Source organism: Cebus imitator, unplaced genomic scaffold (genome assembly GCF_001604975.1).
Source record: "Cebus imitator isolate Cc_AM_T3 unplaced genomic scaffold, Cebus_imitator-1.0 Scaffold200, whole genome shotgun sequence".
Classification (NCBI taxonomy): Eukaryota; Metazoa; Chordata; class Mammalia; order Primates; family Cebidae; genus Cebus; species Cebus imitator.
The window spans coordinates 1,714,086-1,740,486 of NW_016107515.1; the positions used below are offsets into that span (position 1 = coordinate 1,714,086).

A 26,401-nucleotide genomic window follows, 5' to 3' on the forward strand; every position below is an offset into this window, starting at 1 on the left:
TCAAGGGAGGCAGGTGACAGCCACAGGACCCCCGCAGCAGAGGTGACTTCCGCCTCAGACCACCTCCTGCCCCACCAGGAATATACGGTTTGTTCCAACACTAAGGTTGGAGACCATGGGGAGGGAGAAAAACAGAAACAGCCCCCCACCCCAAGCCTGACGCTCACACAGCCCAAGCCTCAGGACAGAGGACTCACCAACCTTCAATCTGCCTCCACCCCGAGACGAACCTGGCCTCTCCCTGACATCCTGGGCCAGGCCCTGGGAAATAGGCCTTGAAGGTGGGTTCTTGGAAGGTAACATCACCAGATTCCTCAAGCTCCAGCCCATGAGAGTTTGCGGAGAGAAACACCAGGTCCCCAGCTGACCTCAATGCTCCCACCATATTTCCGTGTTCAGCCTGTGCCTGGCAAAGCACTGATGTAGATGACACAAGTGAATCAATTAATCCCTAGACTGCAAGCTCCGAGAGGCATGCTTTCTTGTCGGCTTTATTCTTATTAATTTCTAGTACTCAGAAGACTGCCTGGCACTTAGGAAGTGCCTAAGAAATATATATTGAATGGATGAATCCATCAATAAATCAATGAATAAAGAAATGAATCAATGACTTCCTAGAAGTGAAATTCCCTGAGGGCCGGGATTTTTTCCATGTTCTTTGATAAATCCCCAGGGCCTAGAATCAAGCCTTGGCACAGGAGACGTATGAGTCAACGCATATGAACAAATGACGGAAGCGGTCACTGAATCAATGACCCATTAGAATAGAATCTCCCTGCAAGCAGGGATTTCCATCTGTTCTAAGGCTGCCTTCTCAGTGCCTGGTGCATAGTGCATAGTGAATGTCGAATGAATCTTTCAATGAATGAATGAATGAATGTGCAAGGCCCCAGCTCTCAGTGCAAAGACCACGGACCAAACAGAAAGCAGGAGACACAGAGGCCACACTGCCCCCCCGCTACTACCAGCCACCACTCGCCTCATGGTTTTTTAAATAATTTGTCTGTTGTTTTTAATTGTTGAGGCAGTAATACTTGGTTCATGAAACTGCAATATACAGAGAGGTGAAATAAATAGCTTATATATATATATATAATATATATAATATAGCTGGTTTTAAAATATTCCCTTATCATTGGTGTACTAGGTCACGTGAGTCACGGAAGGTTGATAGCAGCATCCTCCAGAACTGCGAGCAAGGCAGGGTCACCATGATTGGACGAGGCGTCTGTCGTCAGGAGGTCGAGGCGCGGAGAATTCCCAGGGGCACGCCTTCCCTGCGCGGTGTCTCGGGGCAGCTTGCAGTGGACAATAAATAAATGACTGCAAACCAGAGAGCGATTTTTGTTGGAGTTTGGGGCAGGGATAGAGGATTGGGAAAGTCAGGGGGAGTTTGTTGGTGGGCAGAGTACTACTTTCTCTTTTTCTTTTTCTTCTTTTTCCTTTCAGAACCTTTGGGAAAAGACTTTGGTTTCTCGAAGTGTTGGTTTCCTCATTCAAGTCCTCCTCTGGGGACGAGTTTAGAGTTGTCTGTTCCTATAGAGAGACAAGCACCTGTGGGTTGACTACAGTCCCGTTGCATGAGTCTTTTGTCATCGGGGGTTTCAAGCCAACAATAAAATCCTTATCACCCCTCCCCCCAAGAGTTTTGGTTCAGTTTTTGTCTTCTTTTAAACACAATATACAAAAATAGAGCTTCTTCCTTATTTTTCATGTAAAAATATTCCTCTGATGCAGTTCTCTGGGAGTGTGAGTGTGGCCAGGGCGACCTGAGGGGCCGCTGCGGGATGGCCTAGGCGGGGTGTGTGGGCCGGATCCGACGGGACCTCTTGGTCACCGTCGTGTACTTGAAGGGCTTCTGAAGCTCCGGCTGCCCCTTGGGGTAGCGCTTCATGAAGTGCACGTCCTGCTGATTCTCCCGGGTCTTGGGGCCCTTCCTTGGCCGCCCCTTCTTGGTGAAGCCCACGTACCAGCCACAGTACTTAGCCGACATCAGGGCTGTGTAGTTGTTTTCCAGAACCTTCTCGATGAACACACACTCTTTGCTGGAGCCATCGGGCTGCAGGGGAGAGAGGGGGAGTGTTCAAGAAAAATATGACTCAGTGATGCTTGCTAAAGCACAGTAAGGAAGGTTCATTCAGGACCACCTCGATCGTTGTAGGGACAACGTTGCAGGGTTTTGCAGTGGGGGAGAAAGACTGGGCCCAACTCTGAATACGGCATGGGCAGGTAGGGGTGCTCCTTGGTTTACAGCCAAGGAACAGGATGGAAAATGACTAAGACGAAACATTGAGGGTATGGGGGATTCTGGCTAAAGCCACCTAACAGGATTTTTGCTGAGGACAGGCCAGGGAGATCAGACATCACCTGGGGGATGGAGAAGGATGAGGACCCCGATCAGATATCGAGAGTGGGGGGTTCTTGCTAAACTGTCTTTGCGAGGCTCTTGCTAAAACTGGATTTTACAAAGAAGTGCACAGATAGGCGTAAGAGAAGGATCAGGAGGCTGACGCTAGTTTGGCCAAGCAAAGAGTCTTGGTCAGGAGGAGGAGAGAAAGAGGACAGCAGGTACAAGGGGCATGGGGCAGCACAAGAGAGAGAGCCTTCACTTCCTGGAGCTGTAGAGTAAACTTTTGTTACTGGCCCCTGCATCTTTCCCCACCCTCCAATTAGGTAACAGACTCCCACTGCCATTCAGAAATCTATTCCTTCCCCACTCTCCACCCTCATAGCCCAGGAGCCCCACCTCATCCCTACCAGAGCACGACATCCAGACACTGTTTTCCCTTTGGCTTCAGTGACTGGCTCATAGGTGAGCATGTGACCCAAGCCATCCAATCAGAGTGTTCCTTGAGACATCTTCTAGGCAACCCCAAACATAGGTGGATTTAAACTGGATGAGTTTGTAAGGCTGAAGCAGAGGCAGCCACTTTATCACCATGAGGGGAGATCCTGTCTGACAGTGAAGCCAGCACAGATGAAGCAAAGCCAAGGGGGAGAGAAGGAGAGAAACTATATCCTGGCCACATTATTTGGGCTCTAGATCCGGTCACATCTGAAGCTCAAGTTACTTCATGGTTATGTGGGCCAATAATGGCTCATTTCCTTTAAACCAGGTGATCCTGCATTCTATCACTTACAACAGAAATGAGTCCTGATGGGTTTGCACAAAACCTGACATTAAATCAGCTACTCAGCTGTAACTCAACTCCACTTCGATCTAGTTAAATATAAATTACATGTAACGTGGGATGTGGTGCATTTTCATACTTAGTATGAAGTAAGGTGGGGGCCACTAAAAATAAGAGATTTCCCATGGCTGAACTCCCAACTGTGCCGTCAGTTGTAGGATCTCAGGCTCCTGGGCCGATGTGTGAACTCTCTTGGGAGTCTGGGTATGCTGGGCAAAGAGCACTAGATTTGGAGTCAGAAACTGAATGACCTCTAACAGTTCCTTGTATAACCTCAGGCCAGTCAGTCCCACTCTGTAAACCTCAAATTCCTCATCTACCCAATGGGAACAACTTCTGCATCATAGAGACATTGTGGGAGTGATGCTTATAAATGAATCTGACACTCAGTAGGAGCCTGCTAGATTACTCCTGAAGGGCAGCTGTTCCCGACAGGGCTGGCGTGCCTCCCTTGGATCTGATCTGGACACAGGGTGGTGGGGAGGCAGGGCTTCAGTCTCCTCTCTGAGACAGCCGAATTGCTCGATGGGGAAGAGTGGGAAACACACAAAGTTGGAAGGCCTGAATTAGCAGCACTCGAGTTTCCAACTAACATCTCCAAATTTAGGCTGGGCCCACTCCTCGTTACGGACGGATGCCCAGCCAAGCTGGAAGCCCAGCGGTCTGGCTGTGTGTGGAGACTGAGGTGTGAGTTCCAGCCTTTTGTTTGAAGTGGAAAACAGGCTGAGGCTTCCAGGAAGACTCACCTTTGAGCAGAGGGCAAGCTTGGGCCCTGCAGACCAAGGGCTGAACTTTGCAGAAAGGGACAGGCAGGGTAAGAAAACACTCTCTGGAGGATGAGATCTTTCGAGGAGGCTGCAGAACAGGCAGGGGCAGACCGGGGACACATACATGGGACCCAGAGGACAGTACGGGTGGCGTGAGCAGTGAGGGTCTCCTGTGAGGAAAGCCAGGGCAAGTGTGCAAGGCAGGTGGAGGGGAGTGGTCCCTGGGCTCTGGGTACCCCATGGAAAATTCTGGAGCTGTCTGTCCAACCTGAATCCAGGTTCTTTGCCTGGTCTCAACCAAAGAGTTGGAGCAAACAGAACAAAGACTACACCATGATGCTCCCCGATCCTAGAATGCCTGCCACTGCCTGGAAAATGGCTTTCAGCCCTCCAGGCTCAGCTCAACAACTGCCTCCTCTGGGAAGCCTTCCAGGACTACGCTTTATCTCCTTGGGCAATTCCTCTTCCTCCTTCAAGAGCGTCAAGCCTTACTGGGCTCACATACTCCATCTTCTGAACCCCATTCCTCCTCCCCACAACCCAACAGAGAAATTCCACATCCGCCCACTTCCGCATTAGCCCAAGTGCCTGATGAGGTCGGGCTGCTTCTCAGTTCTCTTATTGCTGAGCACAGGCCTTAGCTCAAGACTGGGGTGCCCCGAGAACTTGGGGTAGAACACATTTTCATTAGGATGGAAATGGTGGGATGACACATGAAAGGGGTTTCCTCCTGAAGAACACAGACTCTCCCTCCTGGATCTGTTATAAATGTCCCAGAGAGAGTCCTAAGCTATGAGAAGTCCCTCCTGGGATACACTGATTAGGGAGACAGAGCAAGCTGAGCCCTAGAAATCGCCTAGCCCACTTGGTCTCCCTACTTATTCATTAACCATTTATTGAATGCCAACTATAGGCCAGACATTGCTACTTCCATTTCATTTCATCCTCTTCTTTGACTCTACTTGGTAGAAGAAAGCAGAGCTCAGAAGCAAACAGGCTTGTCCAAGGTCATGGAGTTTGTAAGTGGCAGAGCTGGGATTTGAACGTGCCCTAGCCTGGTCTCAACCAAGCACTGCAGCTCACTTCTCCTCTGCCCAGTTCCAGAGAGGTCCGAAAGGGGAAAGGGTGAGAAGGAGCAGGTGCTGCCCGTCAAAACGTCTCATCTCCCCCAGGCCCACATAGCCACCATTGGCACAAAGCAAGGTTTTGGATGTACAAGGAGCTACCCAGTGCCAGGCATGCAGGCTCAATACACGTCTGGGTTTACTTAAGAGGGTGGAAGAGCTGAGCATTCTTACTTAAGAGGGTGGAAGAGCTGGGCATTCTTACTTAAGAGGGTGGAAGAGCTGGGCTCGGCTGAAATTCACGGATCTTGGGAACCAGCCCTGGGGCTATGATGATCACAAGTTCCCCTCCATGACCTCAGGCAAAAATGGGTAAGAAGCTAACAGCAGGCTACACTTGGGCTTGACACATGCCTCTGCCCCTGGCTACCGCTATGACCCTGCTCACCACACAGAGAGATCCCAGAAACACCTGTGCTTGGGTCCCACCCCCAGAAACTCTGACTCAATTGGTTCAGGCAAGGCAGAAGCATCAGTATATAAAGAGTAAGTGAATATCCCATCCCAGAACCCTGATGATTTAGCAGAATTTGATCTCTCCCCTGATACCACCTCCAACCTCTTGCTTCCTGAACTGGAGCCCTAGTCCTTCTATTTGATCTGAAGATGGAATCCTGATAACATCATCTGCCCTCTAGATTCCGTCTTACCCGAAACTAGAGCCACCCCCTGGACTGTGTTTTTTTTAGTTTGTTTGTTTGTTTCTATATAAGCCCTACATTCTCTTTTTTGCTTAAGGCATTTTAGGTTGAATTTCAGCCACTTGCAACCAAAGCCATCTTAACAAAGATGTGCTGGTGGGCAGAGCGCTCCCCTGCCCTGAAAAGGTCTGTGACTCTGTTGCCCCAAAAAGGGCTCAGTGATTGAAACAGGTGGGGGCAGATGAGAAAACTACAACCTGGGCTGTGCCTAGCACATCATGCTAGATACTCAACAACTGTTTACAAAATGAAAGGAAGCGCCACCTCCTGGACCTGGTGACATAGGTTCCAGAGGGGTAGCAAGAAGAGGGGCCACCTGAGCATGCAGGAGCTGGGGACAGAGCTTTGGCAGCTGATTGGTACAATTCGGCAGAAAGAGTAACTCCAGCAAGGTCCTGCAGCCTCTGGAAAGCTCTGTTGAGGGCTCAATGTGGGTGCCCTTGCTGTGGCCAGGGATGTGCAGGCTTGGCACACAGACGGCCCAAAGCTGTCCCATTGAGCCACTCCAAAGGACTCGGCACTGGAGCTGAGAAGAGGCACTACCACAGGTGAAGAAGTGACTTGTAACCCGGCTTCAAAGGGGGAAGGGACTAACAGTTAGCAAGTGCCTACTTGTCTACTAAGTGCTCAGATTATCATTCCCATTTTACAGATGAGGACGCGGAGGCTTGGCAAGGCCAGGGCGCTTTGACTCCCTTGGCTTGATTTGGACAATTCAGGCTGTGGCTTAAGAGTCAATCCACAGACAGCAGGAACCATGTTTCTCTCTTTGGTGCCCCAGCAGCCCTTTGGCCAGGTATGCAGAACTCAAATGAATGGATGCAGAATCCGCCCTCAGGGAGCTCCCAGTGTGACAAGGGATGCAGGCACAAAGACAGACTGCGACCACCCAGGTCAGCAGACAGGTAACAGAGGGCTGTTCAAGGGGCTTTGGGGCTCCAGGGTGGGTGGGCTGACGGAGGCGTCCGGGAATAATGAGCCAGGACTCAGGTGGACAGAAGAAAGGGCAGTTCCAGCAGAGGGCACAGCATGGGCAGTGCCCAAAGGCCCCATCCAGGGAACAGTGGTGCCCAGTGCCATGCATCTGAGGCATAAGGAATGCATGTGCCCGGGGAGGCTCCCCAGGGCCTTCAGTGTCCCATAGCAAGGTGGGAAGACCCATGGGTGGGTCTGGAGTTGGGTGGGGGTGGGCGCAAGCCATGTGCTGCCCTCCAATGCCATAAGTGCCGTAGGAAGCCGAAGGTGGGCAGTGGGGAAGGGCCTGGAGGTGCAGAAGCCACACACCAGGCAGCTGGGACAACGACTTCTGGGAAGGTAGGGGGCAGAACAGAGGCAGTGGCAGGGTTAGAAAAAGAGGGGACTCCCAGGACCCGAGGCCCGGCTGGGCAGGGAGGCTGTGGCGGGGGCGGCAGCCCAGGAGCCAGATTCCTGCCTCGGGGGCCAGAGAGCGAGGGGCGCTGGGCGAGGCGGAGGCCAAGCCTAGACAGGTGGATTTGGGGGCGCCCTTGAGTCCCACCCCCGAGGGAGAGGGGCAGAAGACAGGAGGCTGGCAGGGGCTGGGGGCGGGCGTGGAGGCCGGGGCGGGAGCGGGGGAGGCGCCGGGGGCCGGGGCCGGGCCTCCCTCCGCTGCGCCAGGGCGCGCCGCGCCAGCTGAACCGTCACCAATATTAATGACGGGAGAGAGGGCGAGGGGGCAGGAAATCGGAGCCGGCTCCTGTGGAAGCGGTGACTCAGCGGCCAGCCCGAGGGCGGGAGGCGGCGGGAGGCGGCCGGCGGCGGGGTGGGGGGGCGGCCCGAGGGGACAGGGCTGCTCTTTTGACCCCCACGCGGCGCTCCTGGGGTCAGGATGCCGGGAACCGTGCGCGCAGACGGCGAGGGCGGGCCGCGGCGTGGGCACGGGCACTAGCGGGTGCCGCCGGCCCCTCCTGGGGGAGAAGGAGAAAAACGAGCCGAAAACTCAAAGCAGGTTGGGCCTGGGAGGCGGCCCAGGCGGGCAGGAGAACAAAGCGCCTGACGCGGGGCTGGGCCGCGCCGCCACAGGAAACGGTCGGCCAGGCCAGGGGGACCCGCCAGGCCAGGGGGACCCGGCGCCCGCGCCCCGGTCCGCGGTCCCGGCCCCGACCCCCGTCGCCGGCCGGCCGGCCTCGTAACGGCGGAAAGTGAATCACTAATTAAAACCACTCCTCGGCATCCCGGAGGCGCGCTCTGCGGATTACTATTATGTTGCTCTTTGAGAAGCCTTAGTTGGTGTGGGCAGCGCGGCTGGAATCTTTTCCTTCCAAACCCGGCTTTGAATCCCGTGGAGCTCTAGTGTGGGACCTGGGACAAGTGCCCGGGCGTGGCCGAGCCTCGGCTTCCTCATCTGTGGAATGGGGATGGAAGCCGTGGCAGCCTCCTGGGACTCATTTTCAGTTCAGTGCCAGGCAGAAAGTCGGTGCTCAATTAGCGGAGGCTATTGTGACCGTAATTATTAACAAAATAATGCGACAATGCCCTGGCTAGGATCCCTGGCCTGTTACACCCTTCCCAGCCTCTTGGGTGTGGGGCGAGGGGGAGAGGGATAAGACGGGGGATTCAAAAAATCAAAACCATGGCCTCACCCCCTGCAAGACGTAATGAACCACAAATAATCAGCCAGGGCATTGCCCCCAAGCAGAAGCCCCTCCCCCTTGGAATCTGGGCCTAGCCTCCACCCCCCTCCACCTGTCCAGGCAGAACCCCCTCAACCCTAGTCATACAAGCTGGATATGGGAGTGAGTCAGTCCCTGCAGAGAGAAGGGACAGAGGGCCTGACCCCACCACAGAGCTCCTGTGGATAACACCTTTCATTCAAACACCAACGGAAGCCAGTTCGTGACTTTTGCAAACAGGTGCACCCAGCAAACAAACTGGGGTGCTGAGGAGCAGCATCATTGGAGACTCAGGTCCCTCTGCATGTGGGTTTCCCCCTCCCGAAGTCCCCCCCACCTGAGGGTCACCCCTACCTGCCCCCACCCTAATTTGTTACATGCAGCTCTCTTGCCAGTTTCAAAGTAATAAAATCTTCCTGAAATGCTAGAACCATGAAGCCCAGCACTGAAGAGGCGGCCGGGTTCCGGAGCCCACTACTACAGGACCGTTGGCACTGTCAGCCCCTGGCAATTGTTAAAATGATCACTGCAGCCACAGCCCTTGGCTTGCCAGCTCCTTGTTCCCAGACTTCAGGAACACATAGCTGGGGTGCCCCAGAGCCCCTCAAGTTTTCTCCCATGTCCAAGAAAGCCAGAGCTCCACACCCAGCAGGAGAGACCAGGGACCTATGTGCACCATAAGTTATAGCCTTGAATTCCTCGGCCTGGTGAGCTCAAGTGCCAGGGCAGAGGAGTGGGGATGGGGCAGGGTGAAAGGAGGAGATTACAGTTTCCATTTGGGGCTGACAATGCTCTGGACACATTGTTGCAGCTCCCAGAGCTGCCAGAGGGGAACCCTAAGTTTCTTGGAGTCCCAGGCCATCACTCACCTTCCCCACGAGCTTGCCTTTGCGGTTCATGCACAGGTAGAATTCCGTTTCCTTGCCCTTGATCCGGACTTGACTACCGAAGGTGTCTGTCTCCACTAGGAGCTGGGCTTCGAAAGGCAGAAGGAAAACAAGACACATTTTATTACCAGGGGCAATGGCTTGGTCTAAAGGCTGAGTGACATGGTCCCTGGTCCTATCTTTGGTCCCTCACTCCCCCAAAATCAGGCATGGGGAGGCCTAACAAGTCCCACAGGACAGATGCCATACAAATAACCACAGAGAAATCAGAGAAATAGCAGTGCCCTGCCCCTCAGGCAGGGAGATGGAAGCTACCTATCACCTGTTCCCTTCCCTCCAGCCTCTCTTGGCTCCACTTGGGATCCAGATGGCTCCAGCCAGAAGGGAGTTCTGCCCCTTGTGGCTAAACACCAGTGTGCCCTTCTCCCCATCATAACCTATCTTCCCTAGCCCCTCAGCTCCCCCAAACAGGACAAAGAACCATGCAAAAAAACCATTTGCCAAAGCAGGACAGACAACCATACAAAAAGACCATTCTCCCAAAGGGATAGATGGCCGTCCAGATAATCCCCTCCCCCAAACCCAAAGCAAGACAGACAGTCAGAAAAATAATGCCATTCCCCAAATCAGGACAGCCAGCCATACAAATAATCCTATTCCCCAGATACCACACAAATAACCACAGAGGGCCTGGCATAGTGGCTCACACCTGTAACACCAGCACTTTGGGAGGCCGAGCCAGGAGGATCACCTGAGGTCAGGAGTTCGAGACCAGCCTGGCCAACACAGTGAAACCCTGTCTCTACTAAAAATACAAAAATTAGCTGGGCGTGGTGGTGCACCTGTAGTCCTAGCTACTCGGAGGCTGAGGCAGGAGAATCACTTGAACCCAGGAGGCAGAGGTTGCAGTGAGCTGAGATTGCGCCACTGCACCCCAGCTGGGGCAACACAGTGAGACTCTATCTCAAAAAAAAAAAAAAAAAAAAAAAAAAAAAAAAAAAAAAAAAAAAAAAAAAAAAAAAAAGCACAGAGAAACAGCTAAGGGGACCAAGGGGACAGACAGACCCACATGCAGGCATATGCATGCACACCTCCCCTGCCTTTCAGAATGTCAAGCTGTTTTCTCCAAAAATTGGGTCTGTGGCCCCTTCCTGCACAGCAAACATCTGGAGCCCCTGCTAGTGCCCCCTGGCACCTTTACCCTGGCTACTTATTGCAGGAAGGGCACAGAGAGTGAGGTGTGAGCTCTCTGGGAAAAGGTATGCAGGATATTCCACTGCCCTCCATGGAGGCCACCAAAGCTGAAGGGTAACTAACTCCCAGGAGCCCAGAAATCCCACTGAAGCCCCAATCTCCCCTGGTCCAGGGTGGGAGACCCCATGCTACACCATCTATGCTCCACAGAGCCTTCCTCAGGATGAGGGGTCCGCAACTGATCCCCCAAAGCCCTGCCTGAACAAGGACATCAAGCAGCGAAAGAGTATAACTGTCCCTTGATTAGGCATGCTATGTCCACATCTTTTCCTCTCCCTCTGCCAGCCCACATTTTTCTCCCCAGTAGGAGGCTACTGTGTGACTTTGGGTAGGCCACATGCCCTCTCTGAGCTCTCTCTCCTCTCTGGTCTTAAACACCCTGTGCCTGACTCCCCAACACCAGCTGCTTTCTTTGCCTGTGACTGCCCCCCTCGAAATTCGTGCACTCTTTTCCCTGACCCCTTATTTCCTAGTAGCCCCCGCCCCTCCCTCGCCCACAAAAGTTTAATTTCAGTGACAAGGGACTTGCTTCTCCATAACAAAAATCATAGCCCCAAATTCCTGAGTACAGTACCCTTGGAGCCACAAAGAGTATACCTCAGTGCCCTTAAAATGCACTAGGTATGATTTTAATAAAAAAATTTACAAATATAGACCCTGGTGCCCTGCTGTGAAAATTAAAACCATCTGGAACTTGAGATTTCCAATAATTAATCTAGCCCTCCTTTGACACCACTACTAATTAAAATATGATACCCACCTTTCCAAGAGGGAAAAAAAGAAGAATTTACATAAAATTTAAAGATCTAACAAGAATTTAGTAACTCTAGAAACAAGGGGAGGCACATTCTTCTCTCCACCTCCCCCCAGCCCTAGAAAACACAGAGTTGGGGATATTAACCAACGCTGAGATGGCGGTAGGTGGGGGTGCAATCCCTTGATCCTCCCTGCTCCCCTTAAGTCAAACGCCCTGTCATCTCCTCTGTGAGCTCCCTCCCTGGGGCAAACATCACAGCAGCTCTGAAACTTGCTTCCTCCATATCTTCGCAAAGCTCAAGCCCCACGGAGGATGAGGAGTTATGGGGCTGCCAGAACAATTTCAGGTGCTTCTGATGAGGGGCAAAGGTGAGAGCTTTGTAGTACACAAATCTGGATAGGAATCCCTGGCCCCAACCATATGACCTTTGGCCTCAGTTTCTTCTCCTGTAAAATGGGGGTATAACCTTCGATAGCTATTGTGAGGATTATACAAAATGATGCTGTGAAGACCTTAGCACTCTGTTCTCAGAGGTTAGGGAGGGGAAACTCAGTAACTGTTATTTAAGCTTCCTACAAGCCGCAAAGCCAAACTGTTTTCCCAAAAGAAAAGAAAAACAAAAATACAGTGGAAGGAAATGAGATGTGTCTGCAAGGGTGGAGGAGCAGAGCTTCCCTCCCTCGGTCTTGTGCTACGACCTGAACTTCCCAACATCCTTCAGGGCTGCAGGCATCCCACACTGAGAAGGGCATCAGAAAATGCCTGGGCGGGGGGGGCTCACTGGGTCTAGTTTCCTTCTGGCATTGCCATCCTAGGCTGAGTGACCTTGAGAAAGCCATACCCTACTCTGAGCCTCAGTTTCCCTACCTGTGCAAGGGGGAATGGCTCGATCCTATTCTCCTTCTCCTTGGGATTAGGAAGTGGGGTCTAGCAGAGGGGCAGGGGTGGGAGATGAAGGAAGTAGATGAAGCCACTGAGTTGGGGTCCAGACAACCCCACATAGGCCCAAGGGGGAGACTCCCTCTCAGCCCCTCCCAGCACGTGCCTGGACCTCTGTCCTCAGAACCGCTCCTGCTATGCTCCCCTTAGAGCCCACTGAAGCCACCCATCAGGATTGGGTGTCTTTGTCCCCATTTTACAGTGTAGGTAACAGGTTCGGAGCAGCAATGCAGTAACAGGGGCTGACCTCAGGACTGCCTGCCTCTTTCTGCTGGGGTCTGGGCTCCAGGGGAGAGGCCCCCAGCTCCGGAGGGACAGGCCTCCCAGCACAACCCCCACCCCTCACCAGCCAGGGCCACTGTAGGAAGCCCAGGACTTTACCTGAGCTGTCCAAAGGCCCTGGGCAGGGGTTGCACCTCCACACACCAGAAGCCTAGCCACCCCCACCCCAGCATGGGGAGGGTCTATGCCTGGCCGTCACGCCAGGGGAGCCAGAGTCTGTTTTCTCCGCGACCGTAGCATGCGATGGAGTGACCTAGACTCCACTCAGCACATGACATCATGAGGAGGGAGCTGGGCCAGAATTACGTAAAGTCTTTTGGGAGTAATAGCAGCAGCAGTTCTCAGAGAGAGGGGGGGTTGGGGAGAGAGAAAATGAGACAGAGAGAGAGAGACAGGAGAAGGAGAAGAGAGACACACCACCCAGGCCAGGTCCTCTGCAGCACACACCCATGCCCATGACCCAAGCGCCCAGGATGCTGCTCTCAAGAGCTAGAAACTTCATCCGGGCTCAAGCACAGCTCCATTTGTGGGGCCTGCACCAGACCAGGTGGAGGAGTTGATGACATTATCTCACCCTGCTCATCGGACTTCCTCACCGCCCCGCTGGGCCACTGTCCCCTCCAGCCTGCACAACTCAACAGCCCCCTCCCTTTGCCACGTTCTCCCCACCCACCTCTCCTCCACACCACAGCCAAAGGAATCCTTTAAAAATATGAATTTGCCAAGCACTGTGGCTCATGTCTGCAATCCTACCACTTAGGAAGGCCGAGGCAGGTGGATCACCTGAGGTCAGGAGTTTGAGACCAGCCTAGCTAACACACTGACACCCTGTCTCTACTAAAAAATACAAAAATTAGCTGGGCATGGTGGCACATGCTTGTAGTCCCACTTACTTGGGAGGCTGAGACAGGAGAATCACTTGAACCCAGGAGACAGAGGTTGCAGTGAGCAGAGATCATGCCACTGCACTCCAGCCTGGGAGACAGAGAGAGACTCCGTCTCAAAAAAAAAAAAAAAAAAAAAAAAAAAAGAAAGATTATATAAATTAATTGTGTCCCTTCCCTGCTAAAAACCTCCTAGGGATCCCCAACCCACATAGAAGAACATGTAAACTCTTCACTGGGACCCGAAGGAGGCACACAGCCTGGCCCCTGTGGACCAACCCCACCTCCCTTCCTTGCCCCTCCCCTCTAGCACACCAAGCACGCTCCTGCCACAGGGCCTTTGCACCTGCTGTTCCTCTTCCTGGAGGCTGCTTTGCCCAGAGCTTCCAGAGTGGCTCCTCATCTCCTGGGTTGTGGTGCAAATATTGCCCCTCAGACAGGCTTTCCCAGACCACGATGCCTAATGCCGGCACCGCCCTCCCCAGTCCAGCCCTACCCCATTCCCCTGCTCCATTTTCCTGAGAGCTCTTTGAAACTCTTTCTATTGTCGGCCTCTACCCAGCAGAAACTAAGCTCCACAAGGACAAGGACCTATCTGTCTTTACACCACTCTGACTTCCAGCGCCTAGCCCATGCCTGGCTCAGAGTGAGTGATCAGTAAGCCAGTTTTAATAAGCTCACTGACAGCCTTGTGACGTGTGGATGACCGACAGCACTCACTGGCTAATGAAAATGAAATTCAGGGAGGTGAAGTGGCTTGCCTGAGGCACATGGCTGGGAAGGGCAGGACAAGGTCTGAACCCAGTGTCTGATTCCACGGTCAGTGCCCTTCACCACTGTGCTCCTTCCTGCTGTGACTCTGGGTACCACTTGCGAGAACCCTGGGTTCCCACCCAGCCATCCCCAGCCTCAGTGACAATGCGAAAAATCTCTTCCTTCTCTGGGCCAGATCTAGGTAACCTCTGAGGCCCCTTTCAGTTCTGCACCTCTGGGAAGTATCAGTAAGTGACATTTCTTCAGAGCGGATGATGTGCTGGACACTGTCCTGACTACCTTACATGCATTATCTCATTTAATTCTTACCACCATCCCAGGAGGTTAGAAATATTGTTATCATCCCCAATTTGCAGTGAGAAAAAGCCCCACAGCCACACAGTGATGGAGCTGAGATCCAAGCCCGGGCAGTTTGACCCAGAAGTCTTGGGCTTCGCCTGTCTACCCCACCCCTCACTTCTCAGTGGCCCCAGTCCCTTTCCTGGGGAGTGAGTGAACAGTGAAGGAAGCAGGGGAGGTCTTTTCTTTGGCCCACTTTCTTTGGGCAGAAGTTAATGGGCAGGAATGCTCATCTTCCCCCAGCTCTGCTTCCAAATGACTTTGAGGGAGGAGGGAGTCCCTAGGGTCACCCTGAGGAAGATACCTTTGACATGGGAGATGGGGAAGCCCTCAAGACCACCCAGGGCTAGGGTGTGACCATAGCCAGAAAGGCAAGGAAGGTTTGAGACCTGATCAGGAAGAGAAAAGGCTGCATGAGACCAGAGGAGGAGGACAAGATGGGAAGCCCCACGCCACAGCTCCCCCGGAAGGAGGGGCCACAGAGCCTGTCTCCCCAAAGCCCCACATAGAGCAGGAGCCCAGAGGCCACCCAGGGCTGGGGGCAAGAAGAGTGGCAGAAAGAAAAAGGGCTCAAATGATCTGCTCCCTTATCCAGAGAGGAAAGCAGCAAACGGAGAAAGAGTGCAGGAAAGGAGCTGGAAAGAAAACTCTTTCTGCAAAAACTCGTGTTGTCTCTCCCCACTTTAATGCCTGCAGCAAAAATGACTAAAGAATAACTATAACAGCAAACACTTATCTAAGCATCTACCACGTGTCCGGCAGTTAAGAGTGTGAATGTGGGGCCGGGCGCGGTGGCTCATTTCTATATTCCCAGCACTTTGGGAGGCCAAGGTGGGCAGATCACCTGAGATCAGGAGTTCAAGACCAGCCTGACCAACGTGGTGAAACCCTATCTCTACTAAAAATACAAAAATTAGCTGGGTGTGGTGGCACGTGCCTGTAATCCCAGCTACTCGGGAGACTAAGGCAGGAGAATCACTTGAACCTGGGAGTTGGGGGTTGCAGTGAGCTGAGATTATACCACTGCACTCCAGCCTGGGCGACAGAGAGAAACTCCATTAAAAAAAAAATGTGAATGTGGAATATCTAATTTGATTGTCACAACAGCCCTATGAGATAGGAACTATGATGCCATTTTACAGAGGAAGAAACTAAGTCAGTTATGCAGAAAAGTTCATGGAGCAGTTAAATTGCTTGCCCAGGGTCTTACAGTAGAAGCAGGATTTGAACCCAGGCAGAGCAAGGCCAGAGCCAGTCTGGGACAGACGGAGACTCAGACAGCAGACATTTCACAGGCTGGTGATGACAGAAAAGAGAAGCAGCATTGACTGATTGACTGATTGACTGATTGGTTGGTTGGTTGGTTGGCTAATCCCAGTGTGCTTCCCCAGCAGGGTTTCCCAGAGGGTGATCAGAGCCTTGCTGTGAAGACTTTGGTTTTGAAGGGTGGGAAACAGCAGGGAAAGAAAGAGAGGCAGCCAGAGGCGTGGAGAGAGACACAGCCCAGAGACAGAGTTGAATCCCACAGACACAGGGGACAAGATCCAAAAAAGTGGAACTGGAGAGAACAAAGCGGGAGGGTGGATTGTTTTCCCCAAGCCTGGGGTAAAGTCCCCAACACCCGCAAGAGCAGCAGGGGAGCTGGGAGCCAGTGAGGGACAGGCCCCCGGCCTGGGGCCCTGAGAGGGGTGGACAGTAGCTGGCCAGCTGCAAAGATCCCAGTGCTGACAGAGCTGCTGGCCGCTTTCCAGGCATCTTCCCCCAGTGAAGAACCATCCTCACTACAGACGGCCCTGAGAGGTCACACCGAGTCAGCCCTCCCTCCTTCCCCACTGAAGGCAGACCAGGTCTCCGGAGAGGGGGAGAGAGGCGGGGATGGAGGAGAAGGTATCCTTTCCGGAGACGCTTCCCCGTCACTGTAACACACACGCCCATGCATACACACCCTCTGCTGTATATGGTCTTTTATCAAAGGTGCCTGCAGTTCCGCTTCTCCGTACGGACACACCAGAAAGTCAGGGGGAAAAGCATCAGTAGGGCTCATCAGGAGCTCTATTTCACCCTAGCTGCAGCTCTTGCGTAGCCATGTCAATCAAGGGGTTGGTGAGGTGTGGGTGGCCACTCCCCCCAAGGTCAGAAGTTGTGGGACACGAGCTCAGAGGGGCAGGGGTTTAGGTGGAGAGAGGAAGGTCCCTTCCCTGCTGGGAGAGCTCCTGGGGGAAGCTGGGTCTGATGACCACCCTATCCTCGCTGCATGGTGCAAGGCTGGCTGGATGGAAAGGAAGGGTGGTAGGAAAGGAGGGAGGGGGTGCTGATTTGCTGAGAATCTACTGTGCACTGAGATCTGTGCCAAACAGAAAGAAACCTCTTTGCCCCAGTGCCCAAGGGGAAATGACCCCTGCCACACACCCCAACACACACAGGGCATCACCCATACGTTCACTCGCTCAAGCATATACTGAGAGCCTCTTCGTGGTTGGCCCCGTGTGCTGGGGCTGCAGCAGTGAACCAAGCAGATAAAACCTCCACCCTCCGGGAGTTTGCACTCTAACACAGGAGACAGATAGTGGGTACCTAAAAACATAACGGAAGGTCGGATAGTGACAAGTGCTAGGAAGGGAGGACAGAGCTGGGGACTCTCTGATAAGGGGACAATCGTACAGAAGCCTGAGTGGGTGAGGGAGCAGGCCATGAGGGTATCTGGGAGAAGAGCATTCTCAGGACAGCAAATGCAAAGGCCCTCAGACAGACAGTGCTTGGATGTTCAAGGGACGCCCGGAAGGCCACTGTGGCTGTGGCCACGTGAGCAAGCAGCAGAGGCAGAGCCTGAGGCTGCAGCAGGATCAGGAGCTGGGCATACCAGGCCTGCAGGCTGATTCAAGGACATGAGTGTTACTCTAAGTGAGACGAGCACCTCTGAGCTGTGGAAGAACACGCTCACATTTTGGGATGTGTGTGGAAAATGGACCATGGGGGCTCAACTCTGACACTAGGCGTCCCTGCTACATTGGCCACCCAACCAGCCCAAAGGACCTTGGGCCCTGCGAGGGGTGGACAGTAGCTGGCCAGCCACAAAGATCCCAGTGCTGACAGAGCTGCTGGCCACTCTGCTACCTCATTCTGGCAACTACCAGAATGAGGGAATGGAAAGGAGAGGACCCCTTCCCAGCTCCATCACCAAATCAGCAAAAGCCCTGAAGCCCCTACCTTCCTGCCTGTGTGAGCCACTGAGAGCAGCCCCTGGTTACGCTTTGAGTTGCCCCATACATATTTTATGCATCCTTCTGGCCATCTCGAAAGGGGCCCTGCTCTCTGCCAAGTCTTGCGCTGGACATGGAGACATAGCACAGAGCAAGGTCACTGCCTCCAAGGAGCTCAGGCTCCACAGGGGCACCAGCCACATCAACAGATGGTTCCACTGCAGCAGGACCCTTGTTGGGACAAAGGCGAACACAGGGGCTCAGGGGCTCTGCACCCAGCCTGGGGGGCTCAGGGAAGTATCTGCACTGGGGCACGCTGACTCACCCCATGCCTGAGCTGGAGGAAGCTGCAGAGTACCAGCTTCACACCCTTTCCCCGACCCATGTTACAGGTGGGGAAACCGAGGCCCAGGGAGAGAACGGGCGGGCTCAGGGTCACGTCGAAAGTTCACAGCCTAGGCTCTTCCTACTCAAAGTCAGCCTCTATTAAGGAAGAGGGAATAGGGGGCCCTAGACTGAAGGCTCCTTGATGGCGGGGACGAGGCATGTCACTGGCCACGGCAGCCCCCTCCCCTGCTGCTTGTGCTTGGTAATTTCTGCTGAATGAGTGAGGGACGGAGGGGAGATCACACCCAATCATGGGAGCCAAAGCCCTCCTCCCTCATCAGGGCAGAGACGGCAGAGGCCTTGCTACTGGGAATCACAGGAGGATGCCTCTTCTCCCTGCATCTGACCTGCCTGGGTCCCACTGATGGCAGACAGGAGCACCACTGCTTCCCCCAGGTCCTCTTTGGAAGCCTCTGGAGCCAGTTCCTCACCTGAGCCCATGACGGCACCCTCCCACACTCCTCCCATAGTAAGGAGATCAGGTGGTGATCATTAATACTTGTTTAATGATCATATAATCTTTAGGCATAAGACTCTCTCATTTCAATTACCCTGTTTGTAGAAGGGGAAACAGGATCAGAAAGGCTAACTCAGATCTGCGGTCTCCCACTCGAAAGTGGTGGAGCCAAGACTCAAATCCCACAGGATTCCTGCGCTGATGTGCTCAATCCTCCAAATACCATCTCCCCGGCTGGCACGGCCCCTCTGCTGGCCTACCCTGGGTTATTCTGGGCACTGCCAGTCCTGGAGGCTGGTCTACTGCAAAATGTTTTTTTTTTTTTAATCATTTTTTTCTTCAAACAAAGAAATCTTTTTTCAAATAAAATCAGGCAGGAATATCCAATCATAAGGTTTCACAAACTTTAAAAGCAGAGTTGCTTTGGAAACCCCCCATGCTGGAGTCTCTACAACTCCCTGCATGTGGGCTCAGCCAGGCTCTCCTTCTGAGGAGTTGGTGTCTCCCCTCTCTTCCCATCCCAGGCTTAGGGACATCCACCTCAAGGGCAGGTGGACGGGGGCCTTCTCCTCCCCACTTGGCAGATAAAGAAACTAAGCCCAGGCAGGGAGGTTGTTCCCCAGCTCTGCAGGATGCTCAGGGGCAGAGCTGCAACTGGGACTCAGTGTCCTGCTTCCTGTTCTGTGACATGGCAACTGCCTGCAGGACAGAAGTGACCAGCAGCAAGGGCAAGTAGAGGGGAAGCTGATATTACCCCAGGTAGGCAGGGTGCCCCTCCCACACAGCCTCCCACCTGCCAGGTATCCAACTACCTAAGCCTCCAGCCATCTGGCTAGCTGTGCTCTCCCTCCAGAACCCAAGGCAAGGCAAAGAAAATCCCTTATTCCTGGAGCAGCCTGCTCTTAAAGCCCCTAAGGCTTTCCCAGTACCGAAAAGCTTTAGGGGACCAGAGGGAGACCCTCTTGCAGAAGACCAAGGTCTGGAAGCCCCACTGGCATCTAAGCAGATTTCACCAAAGGACCACCCACTACTGTGGAGCAGGCCAGAGCCCCTGGGCAGGGCACCCAGACCCTCAGACCCACCCACAGAGCCAGCATCTCAGGATTCTGGCCTTTACAGAGGCAAATCTGAGGTTCTCAGTGTCCACAGGGATTCCAGATTCCAGGTGTTTACAGGGATATATCTGTGGTGTCTGCTGAGACTCTGAGACTGCATGTTATAAAATTATATGATTCTGACAAAGCGTGTAGTACATCTCAGACTGCATCATTCTCAGCAGGGAGCAGGTTCCTGAACTGTCCTGGGCCGCCTGTCCGCCCCTCCCCACGAGACAAGGCAGGCCCCTAATGCAGATCGGCAGAGCAGCCCCACCCTCCTGCCCTGGCCTGGCCACATAAATCACCCTCCCAATAATATTTGTATTGATTATCTAGATTGGAAGCCTCAATTGGCTCCATTGTCTCACTTCCTCTCCCCGGGCTCACAGATGGGGTCCCTTGGCCTCATCTGCGTTTCTAATGTGGCATTTAAATGGAGCAGCAGCAGCCAGCAAAGCCCTGCCCTGCCCTGGGTGTCGTGGGTCGGAGGAGTATAGAAACATATTCCTTGAGAGAGGACCATAAAATCTTAGAGAGTGTGTCGCTGGCAGAGAAGCCAGGAAGACCTAGTCCCTGGGTACTCAAAGCGCTGTCCACTGGCCCCGCCCAGGCACTCGTCAGACATGCAACAGATCAGGCCCCGCCCCCAAGACCCACTGAACCAACATGGGCATTTGGACAGGATCCTTCCATGGTCACATACACATTACACTTAAGAAGCATGGCCGGACATGATGGCTCACACCTGTAATACCAGCACTTAGGGAGGCAGAGGCGGGTGGATCACCTGAGATCAAGAATTCGAGACCAGCCTGACCAACATGGCAAAACCCCGTCGTCTCTACTAAAAATAAAAAATTAGCGGGGCATGGTGGTAGGTATAGTCCCAGCTTCTCCAGAGGCTGAGGCAGGAGAATCACTTGAACCTGGGAGGCGGAAGTTGCAGTGAGCTGAAATCACACCACTGCACTCCAGCCTGGGTGACAGAGTAAGACTCTGTCTCAAAAAGAAAAAAAGCACTGCTTTAGCCCAACCATTGTGTTGTGCAGAGGAGCAACCAAGGCCCAGAGAAGGCAAAAGGCTTGTCTGAGGTCACACAGCAGGAAAGATTCCCTGAGTTCCCAGTTCAGGCAGAGGGAATTCGAGGGCAAGTGACTTCTGGGGTGAGGGGCCGGCCATTTCCGGGCTCCCCTCCCTCTGGAGCTCCCGCCTCAGGTCTCAGGGCGTGGACAGATGGTTCAGACCAGAGTCTGACCCCCCTGTACTCTCACAGCCTGGAGGGGCCAATGAGAACTCCGGGGACTCCCCAGAAGGGCACCTCCTCCCGCCCCGGCCAGCCAGCTGCCCCTTCTGGCAGCAACTGGACAGCAGATCCCAGGGAAAACCACCACCTGGGTCTGCCCAGCACAGCCAGGCGCCTGTGGAAGGGGGCACGAGGGATGGGAGGTCCCAAAGAGGCGGCCAGCAGAGGGCCTGGGAGAGGTGGGGAGGAGGGAAGCTATGGTCCGAAGGACGGAGACAGAGCTGGTGGGGAGGGGCCCGGGGGGTGGACAGAAACAAGACGGGAAGGGGGAAGAGCCGGGAAAGGAAGAAGGGGAAAGAGAGCGGGAGGGGAGCAGAGGCGGTAAAGAGTGATGGCAGGATGAAGGAGGGAGGCAGCTGGCCCGGAGGTGCACAAGCGCAGCGTGGCCCAGCCCTGCCCGGCCTGGCCGGGCCGGCCCAGCCCCCAGTGACGGTGCAGCTGCCACTCTTGGGCCCTACCATGAGGTCAGTCCTGCCCCGGGGCTGAGGGAAAATAAATGGTGTCCAAGATAAAAGGTCCAAGAAATTATTTGTCTTGTTGTCACGTCCTGACTGCAACGGGCAGGGCTGGCGGGGCATCGTCCCAGAAACGCCCAGGCTGGCAGGTTTGGCCCCACACAGAGGACCACGGCCCCAGCTCCCCAGGCTCAAGGCTGGGGCCTGGACCACCTCCCAGAATCTGGGCCTGAGAAGGCAGGAACGGGCGGGGGGGGGCAGATGCTTTCCCGGTGAGGAGCAAGGACCAGGAGGCCTCGAAGCAGTCTCCGCTTTTCCTGCCTGGCAATTTTAAATAAATAATCTACGTGGTATTTGCTCAGCGTCTGTCTAGGCCAGATGCCCTCCAAGCCCTGGGAAGGTGGAGTGCTGCCTGTTTCTCTCACTGCTGAGCACCTTTGTGGGCCAGGGGCTTGGGATGTCTCACTCCTACCAGCCATTGCAGAGGCAGCATAGGCAGGAAAGTGGGGAGAGTTCCCAAGTACTCCAGGAGGGATGGGCAGTTCCAGGGTCAAGGGCAGGTCAACAGGATCAGGGCCCAAGGTGTTATGAGTGCCACATATCACAAGCGCACAGGCTGAAGCTCAAAGAGCCCATATGCACACACACACATAATACACGCACTAGGCCGATTTCCACCACCACCGGCTTCCAGAAAGCATCACCCAGAGGCTCCTGCCCCTTGAAGTGGCTGAACCTAGGGCTGTTCCTATGGGAACAGCCACCTGCTTTAGGCCATCCCAGGCAAGTCACCAATACCACAGCAGATGCCACTTATGGGGCATTTACCAGCCAAAGAACTTTTCATTCACATCTTCAGTTAGTACTCCCAACAGTGCTCTCAAGGATTCACCATTACATCCCCATTTTACAGATCAGGAAACTGAGACCCAGAAGGAATCAGTGTCAGGTCCAAGATCAGCCAGGACCAGCAGAGCGGCATTTGAACTTGAGGTCTCTGAGGCCGGGAAGAGTATGTACACAGGGTAGGAGGAGAGGATTGGCACATACCATACTTGTCCCCATCCTCGCCACGGGCACTGATCCTGCGGCCCAGGACCTGGATGTGTTTCCCACTGGTCCGGCTGTAGAGCTGGTACAGCCGAAGCTGCTTACGGCTCACATCGTCCCGAGCCCGCGTCTGGTTCTCCACGTGGATGCGGAAGTCCACGTTGTCCTCAGCAACCAGCACCTGGGCAGGGAAAAGGACACAGTGAGTCACCCTGGATGTCCCGGGCCCGCTGCATGCAGGAGCCAGCCATGGCCACCACAAAGACCAAGGGCTTCTCTACACTGGCTCTGAGCCAGGCCTTGGCACACACTGATAACCAGCCCATCACTACTCCCATTCAAAAATGAGGCACCGGGGCTCTGAGAGGTGAGGCAAGCTGCCCACGGTGGCCCAGCCAGAAAGTGGCAAAGCTAAGAATCAGGCCTAGGTCGATGTGACAACAAAGCTTCTCTTTCCACCGCAGCCACACAGTAAAGCAAGAATGATTCTCAGTAAAATGGAGGGGCAGAGTCCCCACCCTGATTCCATCCCGGGGTGGCTGCGAGCCTACGTGAGTAAACGGGAAGAAAAGTACTAAATCCATATGGACATGGGTGAGGAATGAGAGGGGATGGAGCACTGGGTCCATGGGGAAGGAGGGAGGCCTGGAGAGCCTCGTCCAGGGAGCCAGCGTGGCAGAGTCCGCTGTGACTTTACCCCCTGAAGCTGATGCGGGGGTCTCCTCCTCACCCCACGAGGGTCCTCATGCTCACTCCCACTCCAAACATCTGCCCACATACTGAGTTAGGAGAAGCCTTTGCTTTGCATCTGCCACCAAAATTCTATCTCCCTCAAGGCTTAGCTTGTGCCTGTCCACATCTTCCAGGAAGCCTTCTCTGGTGACATCAACACATACTGCTCCCATCTTCCTTCCCCTCTCATTGGGACAATTTGCATCTGCCTCCTCACTGGCCTTCTGCCTCCACTCTCGCCCGCTGGTAGTCTCTCTTCCACCAAACCTCATCCCTTCTCCACACTCTCCCGGACTTCCCATCACACTTCGGTGAAGGACTCCTCCAAGGCCTCAGGGCCCTGCAAGGCAAGCCTCTGGCTGCTTTTCACCTTCCTCCCCCACCACGACCCCCTACCAGCCATGCTAGCCACTGGCCACCTTGGCATGGCTCTGGGTGTTCCAAAATCAAAACACACTCCTGCCCCAGGGCCTTTGCACTTGTTCTTCCTTCTGCTTTGATGCTCTTCCCCAGATCCTTACATTCTAAGCCCTTGAGCTCACTCAGGTCTCTGCTCAAATGTTACCTCCTCATGCAGGCCTTCCTGGACCCCTCTCTGAAGTTCTGTGACTCTCCCTCCTTCCACCATGCTTTGTGCTTCTTTCCAGCACTGATCTGGGTTTTGTCTTTTGGCCCCAGTAGGCTGGTAGTACCGTGAAAAAAAAAAGAGAGAGAGAGAGAAAGCTGGAGCGGTGTCTCCCATTGCCACTATTCCACAGCACCTAACACGGTAGAAACTCAAACACTTCTTGAATGGATGCATGAACAAATATTGAAAAGGCCTGCTGTCATGCCATTTAGCATTGGCGTAGGGTCCCCTACACCCTGCTGGTTGTTTGCATGTCCTGTCCCATGTTAACCATAAGGCTGAGCCATTCCTGAAGCCCAGACAGCATTCTGGGTTTGTTTCCTGTGTGCCCACAAAGTCTATCACAATGCTAGTCACAAGGGACGCCATTCCCGGGCTGGCACAGCCCCACCCAGCCCATGGTAAAGCTCTTGGGACCCTGGCTGCCTGAACATCTGTTTCACCTCTCAGCTGTGAACTCCCAAGGGCAGGGATGTGTTTCCTTCATTTGCTACACCAGGATCTCTGTCCCCACGCTGACCTGCACATATCCCTCGATCCTGGCCTGGGCCCACAGGTATGTCTGCGGGACAGCACTGTTGAACCTTTGTGATTGTCCTCAGGGTGATAGCATCACCCCACACTGTGGATGAGGAAACTGTCAGCTCCACTGACAAGGCCCCAGAGCAGTAATGCAGAATTAATTCCAGGCCTTCTGACCCCAAAGCCCATGTTTCCTGTGCCCCATCCCCTGCAGGCCACTGCCTTGTAGGGCCCTGTCTGCCCCACCAGTGCCATCAGGAACTGGCCCTAGGTTCAAAACCCAGGCTATGCCACTCTCCAGCTAAGGGACCATATGCAAGTTATTAAACTCTAGTGCCTGTTTCCTCACCTATAAAATAACATGATGATAACAGCACCCTCCTCATGAGTGGCTGTAAAGATTAAACATATACAGCAATATATTAAGTGCTCAGAGCAGTGCCTGGCTCAGTAGGCGTCACTTGTGATAGAACACAAGGGAACCCTTTATGGGGCTCTAGGCGAAGCCCTACAAACCAGATTCACATTTGGGGAGATGCTATTGCTTCTGATAGTCCTGACAACCTGCGCCATGGGAACACTTACCACCCCCATTGAACGGATGGAGGCACTAAGGCCCAGAAAAGTTAAGTCCATTGCTCCAAACCACACAGCCCGCTGAGGCAGGGCCTGGCCTGTTGGCCCACCAAGTGTGCCTCCTCTTCACTTCCCCCACTCCTCACAGCCCGGATCTGATACCTGGGGCCCGCCTCCTTCCACATCCTGCTGCTCAGGCACAGAGGAACTTTAGCGCCCCTGAGGTCCACACCTGATGGGCATTTGTCCCGAAGAACCCCCACCCGTGGCCTTTGACCTTCCTGGAATGACTTCCGAAGGTGGTTGGCCCTGTCCCCTCCCCCAAGGGCAGGCCTCTGGCGTCCCTCCCAGTCTTCCAACTCTCCTCCTGCTCACAGGAGACCTTATCGACCAGAGGTCAAACCAATCTCCTTGCCCCGGGTCCCCGAGGGGAGCTGCCCTGCCCCAGAAGCCGGCCTCCCATTAATGATTTTCTCCCTGGCCCACTGGACAGAGGCAGCGTGGGTGACCCAGGGTCAGCAGCGGCTATCGGGTGGCACTTCCCCAGTATGCGGGAGGGAACAATCCATCTTGCCCAGCTTCCACCATTGAAGCCCCACCCTGTGGCCAGATCAACCCCCAGGGAGGTAGCGGGGGTGGCCTCTGACTCGGAAACAGGGTCCATTCTCCTGGAAAGGCTGGAAGCACCCGGGGCTTCCCAGGCAAGACCTCTGGAGGATGTGACACCCCCACCCGAAGCCTTTCCTAGCCCCACCTCCCAGGCTGGGTGAGAGCCCCTGAACACTCTACGGCAATGGCTTATTGTCCCAAGTCCAGTGTGACTGGTTCATCCCTGAATCTCAGCTCTGCCCTCAGAAGGCAACCAGCAAACACACGCCAAAAGGCTGTGGCCAAAAGCGAGGGAAACCTGGAGGTCAACATCAGCCCTCCCACTCACCACCCAGAGTGCCCCACAGAGGGATGTGTTAAAGCAACAGCATTCCTCTGCTCCAGACACTCTGCTAAGAAGATCCGTAGGCCAGGCACAGTGGCTCAGCACTTTGGGAGGCTGAGGTGAGTGGATCTCTTGATGCCAGGATTTCAAGACCAGCCTGGCCAACATAGTGAAACCCTGTCTCTACTGAAAATACAAAAATTAGTGGGGCTTGGTGGTGCACGCCTTTAATCCCAGCTACTGAGGAGGCTGAGGCCACAGAATCACTTGAACCCAGGAGGCAAAGGTTGCTGTGAGCCAAGATCGCACCACTGCACTCTAGCCTGGACGACAGAGTGAGAATCTGTCTTAAAATAAATAAATAAATAAACAAACAAACAAGAAGAACTTTAAAAAGAAGACGACGACGACGACCCTTAGACACAGCACCTCAGTGACCCATGGAGGTGAGCACCAGTTAAAGCCCATGTCAAGGTCTGCCGCTAGAGCACATGCATAGTGGGGCTGCCTTGGACATGTCCACTTCTGTCC

General features: G+C 54.1%; 1 protein-coding gene across 3 annotated transcripts in view; it reads right to left on the reverse strand.

Moving 5' to 3' along the window:
- Positions 1 to 983: 983 nt before the first annotated feature.
- Positions 984 to 26,401, reverse strand: part of FGF18 (fibroblast growth factor 18) — a 36,970-nt gene continuing 11,552 nt past the window's right edge. Inside the window, exons 3-6 of one of the 3 annotated variants that reach the window (XM_037745426.1) lie at positions 23,776 to 23,892; positions 22,479 to 22,659; positions 9,283 to 9,389; positions 984 to 2,059 (exon numbers count right to left, since the gene is read on the reverse strand). In XM_037745426.1, the coding sequence (XP_037601354.1) occupies positions 1,793 to 2,059; positions 9,283 to 9,389; positions 22,479 to 22,659; positions 23,776 to 23,892 (672 nt within the window). In that variant the 3' untranslated portion in view covers positions 984 to 1,792. Of the gene's footprint in view, positions 2,060 to 9,282; positions 9,390 to 22,478; positions 22,660 to 23,775; positions 24,309 to 26,401 lie in introns of those variants that run through there. The other 2 variants (XM_017547683.2, XM_017547685.2) reach the window with 2 other exon arrangements.